Genomic DNA, 13,225 nt, shown 5'->3' with positions numbered 1-13,225 from the left:
CAGATGTAATTTGCCCACGCTTACCCTTGGTTCTGTATCTTCCTCTTCCTCATCTGGGTTGAAGGCTTCAGCACAAACTTAATAGGAAAAAGAAGAAGAAAAAATTACATAAAAGCTGTATTTCACAGGAGCATAAGACAAATAAAATTTCAATTCCTTCCCTCTAAATTTGCCATTCTATATTTCACTTTTGTTTTTAAAGTGATTTTTGTATGAATAGTGCCATTATGTCGAAGGATGAAATCCTATTTATCATCAGAATAGACACATTACGGTCATATCCAGACACCAAAGTGAGGGGCACGAAAAAGACTGAGGAAGCTTCCTCCACATTGGCCAAACTACCTCTTTCAAAACTCTACCTCTAACCAGCAAGCTTAACTTCAAAATATAAATACAGTGCTCATACGCACATATAGATTTTAATTCTGCAACGTCTTATAACCACATTCATAATGATCATGAACACCGATCCATTCACAAAACTTTCCCTAAACATTAAGAGGAAAAACCATCTTGTAGCCATGACCCCTCACTCACATACAGTACATTTCAGAACTACAGACATCATCTATCAATTCACACAAACCCTTTATTAACAAACAAAACACAAAATATAACCAATAAATATGGTCTCCGTTAAGGCTATAAGATGCTGGTTAGGATCAGAGAATGAAGATGTGGGCTGTGAGTCATGGAAAGCAGGTAGGCAGGATTGAAAAGGGGAACGGATTCGTGGAGTATAGATGGGTTATTGAATGACTTATTTGCTTTTTATGGTCTGTCTTGGAGAGGAAGGGGGGAATATGGGATCTATCCATATTAAAGTTCAGGGTTTTTTTGGGTGGGGGGTGGTAGAGAATTTCTCAACTTTTAAATATGCATTAACACTAATAACTACTCAGATGGGTAAGTATCCACGGTTGATATGTAGAATCACATGCACTCTCCCCCTCCCAGAGTCCGTTTTATACCATGCAAACAGCCTGGCCCCCAGAACTGTATTCCTTCCCAATGTCTCCTGTAGAGCCCCATTTCTCCTTGGGCACAGACTATTTCTGTGTCTCATGCACCTATCAGCACAGTAGGCGGGCTCTGTCCCATAATATCTCTTACAGCTAAGCTAGCAGTTCTCAACCAGGGGTCCATGGCTCCCTGGGGTCTGCGAGCCCTTTCAGGGTGGTTGCAGAGTCCCGCTACTGAAACCCAGTGCCCCAAGCAGCGAAGGGTGCAAGGCTGAAGTCCCAAGCCTTGGTGCTCCCCCTGCCCCCATGGGACTGAAGCAGGGAGAGGGCTGAAACCCTGATCTCCCCCGCCCCCCACTGAAGCCAGGAGCAAGGGGGGCCTGAGCCCCAAGCTCCCCCTCCCTCTACTGCAGCCAGGAGTGGCAGGGCTGAAATCCCAAGCTCCTCCCACACCTTCTTGGAGCAGCAGAGCTGAAACCCTCATTTGTATGAGGAAGCTCAGTGTTCTGCTTCTCAGTAATGAAATCTTTGTTCAGTGGCACGTTTGGTCCTGATGAATCCAAAGAAAAATGATTTCCTGCATTTTTGAGATGAGCACAAATTCTGTCTCTCTAGTTATTCTGGGTCAGGGTCAGCAGCAGCAGGGATGAACCCAGAACTTCTGGATCTAAAACCATGAGTCTCTGTTGCCTAAGCTGAGGCACTCAGGTCAGTTAGCTCAAAGCCAGTGGCAGACTCAAACCACTATGCGGGTCCAGCTTGGGTTACATTAACATTTACATTGGAAGAATCCTGTTTACGTTATCTTCAGTTCATCTGATTATTTGTTTTCTACCATTTCCTTCAACTTTGGGCAAGTTAACCCTGATAATTTTATAAGTTGATATTGGTAATCACTAACCACATCGTTTGCACTCCTGAACAACAATTTTCACATTTACCACAGTCAGATTCCCTATGTAGTTGCTTCTCATTCTAACACTGAAGACTACAAAATAACATGAGCTAGCCAGCTCTGTAGAGAAACCGTTTATCAGATGCCCTACCCATTTTCCAAAAGTTTCTAGATTCTAGAAAGCCAGTAACACCCAACAGTTAACCACCAGATCCCTTCTCTCCAACATTCAATGACAGTTGATTCCACCACCATGCCCCCTTTCTCATTCAGCAATGACTCCAACCATTTCCTTTCTCCGCTAAGATTCTAAAACAGGTTAATAACTTTATTTCCTAATAGGCATAACAAGAACCTTGATGTTCTTATCTCTTCTTTTAAATTTTCAGAGTAGCTACAGCCTTTGTTTATAGATTAAAATTAGGGACTAGTGTTTTTAGTATGAGTAATTTTTTTTAAACACTTCAGTGATACAAATTGAAAACAAAAAAACAAAAAAAACCCAGAAAACACCGTCTTTCAGAATGCTGACTATCTCTCACAAATAAATCAAGCCCAAGAAGAAAATCTAGAAGTCAGAGGTATTTAAGTGGCAAAGGAGAAAATGTGTTTTGATTTTCAATTCTGGAACCCCTGGTTCACATCCAATTTACAGTAGAAAACAAGTGAAAACAGAGATCAGAAAAACGACTGCTTAGCCTAATTTGGAAAACTCAGTCTCTGCTCAGGACCAAAAGGGCTGCATTAGCAGAGCTGCTCTGTAGATCTTATGAAGTGCCCATGTGTTTGGTGCCTCTGGCTCTCATTACTGTCTTTCAATTTTAATAAGACTGTGAAATACTGGGGAAATGAATAACTGGACGACTACTCATAACATGATCTTGCCTGTGTCAAAATTCCCATTACAGCATATAAAAAAAAACGGCAATAGTTCGACCCATGCTGGCACCAAAGGCTATATTTTATTGCCATAATCTCTGTCACTCACTCACTCCCTCTACTTTATTTTAAATCTTTTCAGTGATGTGATGAGTGCAACCTGAAGGGCCAACCCTGGGTCCTGCTTTTCAAACAGTCTAGGATAATGATAATTTCTCCATAGGAAACATTTACAGAATTATATAAGTATCTTTTCCTCCAACTGCAATTTCAGGTATACAGTAATCCAAAACATTTATATGGTGCTTTATCACATGACTATCTTATGTTGTCTTTTAAAAGGCAAGTAAAATACAATAAAGAGCCATAAACACAGGTTAACCTACCCACAGGTTAAATTAAAAAGACATGTTAAATATAGTATAGTATTAAAAATACTAAGATTAAGTTCCCCTAGGGACCAAACAGGGAATTTTCTGATGGAAGGCATATGATAAAAGTCATTTATGAACAGCAAATCAAAACTGAAATCTGGCACCTTTACACTGAATAAATCACTTAGAGCTATGAAGAACATAAGAATGGCCATACTGGGTCAGACCAAAGGTCCATCTAGCCCAGTATCCTGTCTTCCGACAGTGGCCAGTGCCAGGTGCCCCAGAGGGAATGAACAGAACAGGTAATCAAGTGATCCATCCCCTGTCACCCATTCCCAGCTTCCGGCAAATAGAGGCTAGGGACACCATCCCTGCCCATCCTGGCTAATAGCCATTGATAGACCTATCCCCCATGAACTTATCTAGTTCTTTTTTTAAATCCTGTTAGCATCTTGGTCTTCACAATATCCTCTGGCAAAGAATTCCACACGTTAACTGTGCTTTGTGTGAAGAAATACTTCCTTTTGTTTTAAACCTACTGCCTATTGATTTCACTTGGTGACCTCGAGTTCTTTGTGTTATGAGAAGGGCTAAATAACACTTCCATTATGTACTTTCTCCACACCCGTAGTGATTTTATAGACCTCTATCATATCCCCCCTTAGTCCTCTCTTTTCCAACCTGAAAAGTCCCAGTCTTACTAATCTCTCCGCATATGGCAGCCATACCATACCCCTAATCCTTTTTGTTGCCCTTTTCTGAACCTTTTCTAGTACAATACATCTTTTTTGAGATGGGGCAACCACACAGAATCATAGAATATCAGGGTTGGAAGGGACCTCAGGAGGTCATCTAGTCCAACCCCCTGCTCAAAGCAGGGCCAATCCCCAACTAAGTAGGACCAATCCCCAACTAATGACCAATCCCCAACACATCTGCACACAGTATTGTGAATGCCGCTGCACATTGAGTGGACGTTTTCAGAAAACTATCCACAACTCCAAGATCTCTTTTTTGAGTGATAACAGCTAATTTAGATCCCATCATTTTATAGTTAGATATTGTTTTTCTGTGAGTTTAGTAAAAATTTAACAAGTTTTAATGATGGTTCTTACACTGGGTGTAAGCCAGCAATAACTTAACATGAGTAAAACAAGGGTTTAACTAATCTTATATACGTTGTTGGTCCCAAGACACCTTTTATCAACCTGACAATTTTTCAAATGTTCACTTTTAGAGATTTGAGGTGATAAAGAAATTTGGTTTTCAAAATGTGTGATTTTTTGACTTGTGTCCCTTGTAGTAGTATACATCCAATGGAAAAAGGCTTCTTTCATAGATACTAAGGTCAGAAGGGACCATTATGATCATCTAGTCCGACCTCCTGCACAACGCAGGCCACAGAATCTCACCCACACACTCCTGCGAAAAACCTCTCACCTATGTCTGAGCTATTGAAGTCCTCGATCCGGTTTGTGAGGCGACAGTACCAAAACATTGGTGGTCTGGGTGATAATCTAAATTAAAATTACAGTGAGGTCTCATTGTAAAGGTTAAATGACAGAGCTATTACCAAGCAAGGAGATCTGTTATACTAACACCAGTAGAATCAAAAGTCTGAATGCAAAAAATGAAGGACACTTAAAATTTAACAAACCAACCTAATCCACCACAGCATAATGCAGTTCTGAACTTTTCCCATCAACAGCTGCCATTCATAACTCTGCAAGATCCTTTTCATTCACACTGGCTGTAGTGCTTGCTTTCTTCCCTGAAGCACGTTCACTGTCAGCCCCATTGGCATCTCCTTTAGCATAGCTATGAACCATGAGAACCCCAGCTTGGCCAAGAGTTTGTCTGGGCAAGAGTTCAGCTGACTCAGTCTGAAGAAGCAGAACACGCTGAAGAGTTGGACGGAAGGCTGCACTCTGCTTAGAAAGCTACAACTTCTCTAAAAATTGTACTCCTACCTGGGTATTTCATTGCAGTTACTTCTCCGCCGTCCTTAGTCTTAAAAAGATTTGATATAATCTATCATAAAAAGACATTTATGATCCAAGTTGGAAGAAGCTGGTCTAATTTTTAAGATTTCCCTCAGTCCACAGAGAGGTAATGCCTGCGCTTCCAGTCTTCAGAGACAATAAACCTGTTTAATCATTCTACTATTCAGAAATGTTACATTAAAAAAACTGCATATAGGAAGGCTTGATTTTTAACTCCTTGTCAGAGAAGCCAGGTGCCAAAGAATGAATAAATCCACACAGCCACTCACTACTTCCTTTTGCAGTGAAGGATCTCTTTGAATAAAAATGAATAGATCCTTGTGGTGATAGAGAGGTATACATTATACCACACGCACACACACAATTTGGTATTACAGACAAACTAGTTTTGGTTAATTTGAAAACAAATGCCTAGCATTTACATAGCATTCCATCTTCAAAGCACATTGTAACATAATCAATAAACCTTAGAACACTGTGAAGGATGTTTCTCCATTTTACAGATGAAGGCTGACGCACAGAGAGGTTAAGTAATTTCCGCAAGGTCATCTTGCAACTGAACCAGGATTAGGGAGGCTGTATTGGTGAGTATCTGAGTGTCTGTTGTGGGGACAGTTTGACCCTGTGCTTGATTGGTTGTTTGTTTGAAAAGTGTGAATTGCGAGTGCTTTGTTCCAAGTGAGCCTTGAGTGGGCCTGCTGTTACAAAAAGCCAGTCAGCTGAGAACCAGCTGAGTGGCTGAACAGCAGAGATGCTAACAGAGGGAGTTTGCCTGGGAGTTCGTCCAGGGAGAGCCCACTGAGGCTTACATCTTCCCAGCTTCTCTGAGTAGTTACTACAACTCCTGAGGAAGCTCGTAATATGGATGGGGAGCGTTCAGCTGTTGTGACCTGCACTGGATGTGCCATGTTTATCTTTCTTCCACAGGACAGAAGTGACTTTGTCTGTACAAAGTGCAAGCTGGTCTCCATATTGGAAGAGAAGGTTCAAGGTCTGGAGAAACAAGTATCGACCCTGCGTTGTATAAGAGAAACTGAAGATTTCCTGGACAGACGTCAGGATATGCTTCTACGGGCACAATGTTCTGAAGATTCAGAGCAGGCTGCGCAGCGGGGACAGGAGGACAGTGAAAAAATCTGGCAGCATGTGACCTCCAGAAGAAGAAAGGGGAGCGTCCATGTACCAGCAGCGCAGATACAGGTAAGCAACCATTTTCATGTTCTCTCCACAGGTACTAATGCAGAGTGGACTAGATGATACATCTGAGGGAAGGGAACAGAAGGAGACTCCACCAATTGGAAGGCAGGAGATGCACTGTCCTAGGGATGGGGTTTCCACGACCACCGCTCCCAAGAGGAGGAGGTGGGTGGTGGTGGTCTGGGACTCTCTCCTCAGGGGGACTGAGTCATCTATCTGCCGCCCCGACTGGGAAAACCAAGAAGTCTGCTGCTTGCCAGGAGCTAGGATTCATGATGTGATGGAGAGACTGCCGAGACTCATCAAGCCCCCGAATTGCTACCCTTTCCTGCTTCTCCATGTGGACACCAATGATACTGCCAAGAATGGCCTTGAGTGGATTGCTGCGGACTACGTGGCTCTGGGAAGAAGGATAAAGGAGTTTGAGGCGCAAGTGGTGTTCTCGTCCATCCTCCCCGTGGAAGGAAAAGGCCTGGGTAGAGACTGTCGAATCGTGGAAGTCAACGAATGGCTACGCAGGTGGTGTCGGAGAGAAGGCTTTGGATTCCTTGACCATGGGATGGTGTTCCAAGAAGGAGGAGTGCTAGGCAGAGATGGGCTCCACCTAACAAAGAGAAGGAAGAGCATCTTGGCAAGCAGGCTGGCTAACCTACTGAGGAGGGCTTTAAACTAGGTTCACTGGGGGAAGGAGACCAAAGCTCTGAGGTAAGTGGGGACATGGGATACCAGGAGGAAGCACAAGCAGGACAGCGTGAAAGGGGAGGGCTCCTGCCTCATACTAAGAAAGCAGGACAAACAGCAAGTTCTCTCAAGTGCCTATACACAAATGCAAGAAGCCTGGGAAACAAGCAGGGAGAACTGGAAGTCCTAGCACAGTCAAGGAATTAGGATGTGATTGGAATAACAGAGACCTGGTGGGATAACTCACATGACTGGGTACTGTCATGGATGGATATAAACTGTTCAGAAAGGACAGGCAAGGCAGAAAAGGTGGGGGAGTTGCATTGTATGTAAGAGAGCAGTACGACTGCTCAGAGCTCCGGTATGAAACTGCAGAAAAACCCGAGTGTCTCTGGATTAAGTTTAGAAGCGTGAGTAACAAGGGTGATGTCGTGGTGGGAGTCTGCTATAGACAACCGGACCAGGGGGATGAGGTGGACGAGGCTTTCTTCCAGCAACTAACAGAAGTTACTAGATCGCAGGCCCTCGTTCTTATGGGAGACTTCAATCACCCTGATATCTGCTGGGAGAGCAGATACAGCGGTGCACAGACAATCCAGGAAGTTTTTGGAAAGTGTAGGGGACAATTTCCTGGTGCAAGTGCTGGAGGAACCAAATAGGGGCAGAGCTCTTCTTGACCTGCTATTCACAAACCGGGAAGAATTACTAGGGGAAGCTAAAGTGGATGGGAACCTGGGAGACAGTGACCATGAGACGGTCAAGTTCAGGATCCTGACACAAGGAAGAAAGGAGAGCAGCAGAATACGGACCCTGGACTTCAGAAAAGCAGACTCTGACTCCCTCAGGGAACTGATGGGCAGGATCCCCTGGGAGAATAACATGAGGGGGAAAGGAGTTCAGCAGAGCTGGCTGTACTTTAAAGAATCCTTATTGAGGTTACAGGGACAAACCATCCCGATGTGTAGAAAGAATAGTAAATATGGCAGGCATCCAGTTTGGCTTAACAGTGAAATCCTTGCTGATCTTAAACACAAAAAAGAAGCTTACAAGAAGTGGAAGATTGGACAAATGACCAGGGAAGAGTATAAAAATATTGCTCAGGCATGCAGGAGTGAAATCAGGAAGGCCAAATCACACCTGGAGTTGCAGCTAGCAAGGGATGTTAAGAATAACAAGAAGGGTTTCTTCAGGTATGTTAGCAACAAGAAGAAAGTCAAGGAAAGTGTGGGCCCCTTACTGAATGAGGGAGGCAACCTAGTGACAGAGGATGTGGAAAAAGCTACTAAAAAAAAAAAGCTACTTTTACATTGAGTAAAAAATGTACTCAATGCTTCTTTTGCCACTGTCTTCACGAACAAGGTCAGCTCCCAGACTGCTGCACTGGGCAGCACAGCATGGGGAGGAGGTGACCAGCCCTCTGTGAAGAAAGAAGTGGTTCAGGACTATTTAGAAAAGCTGGACGAGCACAAGTCCATGGGGCTGGATGTGATGCATCTGAGAGTGCTAAAGAAGTTGACAGATGTGATTGCAGAGCCATTGGCCATTATCTTTGAAAACTCATGGTGATCGGGGGAGGTCCCGGACGACTGGAAAAAGGCCAATGTAGTGCCCATCTTTAAAAAAGGGAAGGAGGATGATCTTGGAAACTACAGGCCAGTCAGCCTCACCTCAGTCCCTGGAAAAATCATGGAGCAGATCCTCAAGGAATCAATTCTGAAGCCCTTGGAGGAGAGGAAAGTGATCAGGAACAGTCAGCATGGATTCACCAAGGGCAAGTCATGCCTGACTCATCTAATTGCCTTCTATGACGAGATAACTGGCTCTGTGGATGAGGGGAAAGCGGTGGACGTGTTGTTCCTTGACTTTAGCAAAGCTTTTGACACAGTCTCCCACAGTATTCTTGTCAGCAAGTTAAAGAAGTATGGGCTGGATGAATGCACTATAAGGTGGGTAGAAAGTTGGCTAGATTGTCGGGCTCAATGGGTAGTGATCAATGGCTCCATGTCTAGTTGGCAGCCGGTGTCAAGTGGAGTGCCCCAAGGGTTAGTCCTGGGGCCGGTTTTGTTCAATATCTTCATAAATGATCTGGAGGATGGTGTGGATTGCACTCTCAGCAAATTTGCGGATGATACTAAACTGGGAGGTGTGGTAGATACGCTGGAGGGCAGGGATAGGATACAGAGGGACCTAGACAAATTGGAGGATTGGGCCAAAAGAAATCTGATGAGGTTCAATAAGGATAAGTGCAGGGTCCTGCACTTAGGACTGAAGAACCCAATGCACAGCTACAGACTAGGGACCGAATGGCTAGGCAGCAGTTCTGCGGAAAAGGACCTAGGGGTGACAGTGGACGAGAAGCTGGATATGAGTCAGCAGTGTGCCCTTGTTGCCAAGAAGGCCAATGGCATTTTGGGATGTATAAGTAGGGACACAGCGAGCAGATCGAGGGACGTGATCGTTCCCCTCTATTCGACATTGGTGAGGCCTCATTTGGAGTACTGTGTCCAGTTTTGGGCCCCACACTTCAAGAAGGATGTGGATAAATTGGAGAGAGTCCAGCGAAGGGCAACAAAAATGATTAGGGGACTGGAACACATGAGTTATGAGGAGAGGCTGAGGGAGCTGGGATTGTTTAGCCTGCAGAAGAGAAGAATGAGGGGGGATTTGATAGCTGCTTTCAACTACCTGAAAGGGGGTTCCAAAGAGGATGGCTCTAGGCTGTTCTCAATAGTAGCAGATGACAGAACGAGGAGTAATGGTCTCAAGTTGCAGTGGGGGAGGTTTAGATTGGATATTAGGAAAAACTTTTTCACTAAGAGGGTGGTGAAACACTGGAATGCGTTACCTAGGGAGGTGGTAGAATCTCCTTCCTTAGAGGTTTTTAAGGTCAGGCTTGACAAAGCCCTGGCTGGGATGATTTAACTGGGAATTGGTCCTGCTTTGAGCAGGGGGTTGGACTAGATGACCTTCTGGGGTCCCTTCCAACCCTGATATTCTATGATTCTATGATCTGCAAATTTTACCACCTCACTGTTTACCCTTTTTTCATTTACAAATATATTCTTTTGTGCTTTTCTGCATGGGGGCACAAAAATATGCGGGCCATATCAATTCTGTCAGAAGTACAGAAGGTTCCTAATATGATTAACCATATACCCTGCAATATCGACAAGAAACATTTTGTATAGATTCTAGTCCTCTTAAATTAAAAGCACTTTTCTGTTACATGCATTATCCACAGAAAAACAGTAAAGAAAAGCTCAAGTTACCACAGAAATGGAAGCATACCAATATCTCAAAACAGTTACTATGAGAGACCGTTTCAAGGAAAATATTTTTTTCTATATCCAGCCTTAAAAGGGGGATCTAATACTGAAGTCCTAGATGGTTGGGATCTTCTTGAGGCCTCTCTCGCCATGTAATATTACCGTAATTGTGATCAGCAGAGACATTCGTGCTTTTATCTGTTTTCTCTGCTTTTGCTAAAGGCTGGTTGAAGTTTCTGTAGGGGCACAGAGTACTTTTCAGGGTGGATAAAATAAATCTGTTTAAAATTAAACTTGAAATTATGACAACCGACGTTCAGAGCTAAAATTACTATTATCTCTTCAAATTATTTAAATAAAAAATGCTCCATTAATGAGCCCTCAAATTTAATGAGTTAAACAGAGCTGCTTTTAAAATTACATACAGAAATGGGGGGGGGGAGGGAAGACATCTAATTTTTGAGGTCTACTCACATTTTTATGAATGTCGCTATGTAATGCATTATGTATATTGTTTTCATACTTTATAATGAAGCAAATTTTCCACATGTAAATATTTTCAGTTTGTTACGCAGAAAAGCTTTTCCCTTCATCACTTTTGGTTTCAGTTAGCAGCAGGTGCAGAGAGAATATTTGTTTTCATTTGGAAAAACTCATTCAAAATTAAGAAGCTGGGAGCAGAAAGAGCAGGAAAGCTTGTTTTTCTCTTATAATCTATGAATGAGAACCAGATGGGAGAGGATGAGATCTAATCATTCTAAACCTGAAGGCTGTGAGGCTGAATTTTCAAAGGTATTTATAGGCACCTGAAGGCCCAGTGTGACCAGAAACAATTAATCAATTCACCAACTACAATTAGTACTAGCTTTGTCTAATAAATCAGTTTTAAATTAAACATATTTTTGATAAGCTTTTTTTTCTTATGTACCAAGTACATTTAAGGTAGTTTTATTTAACTAACAATTTTAAAATGCTATTTTGTACATTTTTATTGAATTTAACTACCATCATAATGCAGCTTGAAACAAATCCTGAGTAAAAAAAAAAAGATTTTTTAAACACAATTTTACCACATTTTACATGTGTTACATAAAAAAGTAAAATGTAAGAATCTGCATTAATGGATGTTAAGATACGTAATTGCTTAATAAATGTGTATAGATACAGGCTATCCTCCTGGTTGGTTAAAAGGAGTTACAAATTTTGTATAAAGCCTGCTATATTTGGTTGTAAATTAATACAGTTTAATGCTTATACCAACCAACCAACGTGAATAAATCTTTCTTTAGGACAAGAATTAAAATGTAGAAATGCAATAAAAAAATCAGTAATTTAAATCCTTCCAGGTTAGTACTTTTTGTCAATCTGGTGATTAATTTGTATTGTGTGGGGGACGATAGATCCTAGTTGGGTCAGGTATTATAAATAGTAGCTTTTATGTTATATATTTTATATTAAGGATCAGTACCTACAGCTTTAGACTTTACCTTTTTTGGTATGATCAGAAATATAAGCATCACTAAGCTGTTATCATGGAATTATTAAATATAACTTCAAGGTGAAATCTAATGTACCTATACAATATCAATTAACTAACTGAAGTTACATTTACTAATTTCTAAAAGTAAATTCTTTTATTTATTAAGCACTAATTATGCATGAAGAATTTTTAAAGAAGCCTCTGCATTCCAAAGAGAGGAAAAGGGCTTCTTTCCATTAATGTAATGGACGACTCATATTTCTTACGTGAGACCAACACTACTTTCATCTGCTCTCCCACACACTTAGCTTCTGCACTCATATCAGCATTTTTAAAGACAATTTATTGTCACTTGTAGTTATGTCAGTTCTGCAATGAAGACCAGCAAAAAATGACAAATGCATCAGATTATTTTTGTAATAGAGAAGCCATTAGTAACAATCTGCATTTCTAACATAAATCTCTTACAGATTACAGTTTGCATGTAAACACTCACCAGGAGTTGCCATACCAGTAGTAGTTCTATTAAAATTGCAAATGGTGAAATAAGAGAACTCACAAAATATCAGAAGAAGCCAGACCTCCATTTTCAGTTAATCTTCTCAGTCCCATAATCCAGTACATTAAAAGTATGGAGAGTACATCATTTATTCTGAATTAGTTACCTGATTTTCTTCCATGAATGACTTAAGGTTAAAAGATGTTGGCAGAGGAGAGAAGAGGAAGGTGGCACCGTTAGAGGAGGAAAACACTTAACACTATGGCTAGATCTGCATCTCAGAGAATAGGGTGCAGGCTTTGGCTACTGTCATTATTGGGGTATCCAGAAGGAGCATGGATTAATTCAACAGGACCCCAAAATTTTGTATTATATTGACCACCAGAGAGTAGACCTGAGATGAAGTTATAAAGTATATCAGGAAACTAATATAGTTCACATGCTCTTCATCCACCTAAAGAAGATCTTCAGAGTTTGAATGTGGATTTAATGTGTATAAATTAAAGTTATAATTTAGGCTACAATTCTGTCATGGGTATTTTTAGTAAACGTCAGTGACTGGTTGCAGCCAATAAACGAAAATCCAAGGAAACCTGTTGTCAAGGTTCCTTCCCCACTCTGAACTCTAGGGTACAGATGTGGGGACCTGCATGAAAGACCCCCCTAAACTTATTCTTACCAGCTTAGGTTAAAAACTTCCCCAAGGTACAAACTTTGCCTTGTCCTTGAACCATATGCTGCCACCACCAAGCATTTAAACAAAGAAGAGGGAAAGAGCCCACTTGGAGACGTCTTCCCCCCAAAAATATCCCCCCAAGCCCTACACCCCCTTTCCTGGGGAGGGCTTGATAAGAATCCTCACCAATTTCTACAGGTGAACACAGACCCAAACCCTTGGATCTTAAGAACAATGAAAAACCAATCAGGTTCTTAAAAGAAGAATTTTAATTAAAGAAAAGATAAAGGAATCACCTCTGTAAAAT

At 41.8% G+C, this 13,225-nt stretch overlaps 1 protein-coding gene across 1 annotated transcript in view; it reads right to left on the bottom strand.

The window, feature by feature from the left end:
* Positions 1 to 13,225, bottom strand: part of PRKAR2A (protein kinase cAMP-dependent type II regulatory subunit alpha) — a 156,811-nt gene that overhangs the window by 53,396 nt on the left and 90,190 nt on the right. The window contains exon 3 of the mRNA XM_073350887.1: positions 25 to 77. Coding sequence (XP_073206988.1) covers positions 25 to 77 — 53 coding nt within the window. The remainder of the gene's footprint in view (positions 1 to 24; positions 78 to 13,225) is intronic.

This window comes from Lepidochelys kempii, chromosome 7 (assembly GCF_965140265.1).
Source record: "Lepidochelys kempii isolate rLepKem1 chromosome 7, rLepKem1.hap2, whole genome shotgun sequence".
Lineage (NCBI taxonomy): Eukaryota > Metazoa > Chordata > Testudines > Cheloniidae > Lepidochelys > Lepidochelys kempii.
The sequence above is the reverse complement of the archived record's forward strand: the minus strand, read 5'-3'. Positions and strand labels throughout refer to the sequence as shown.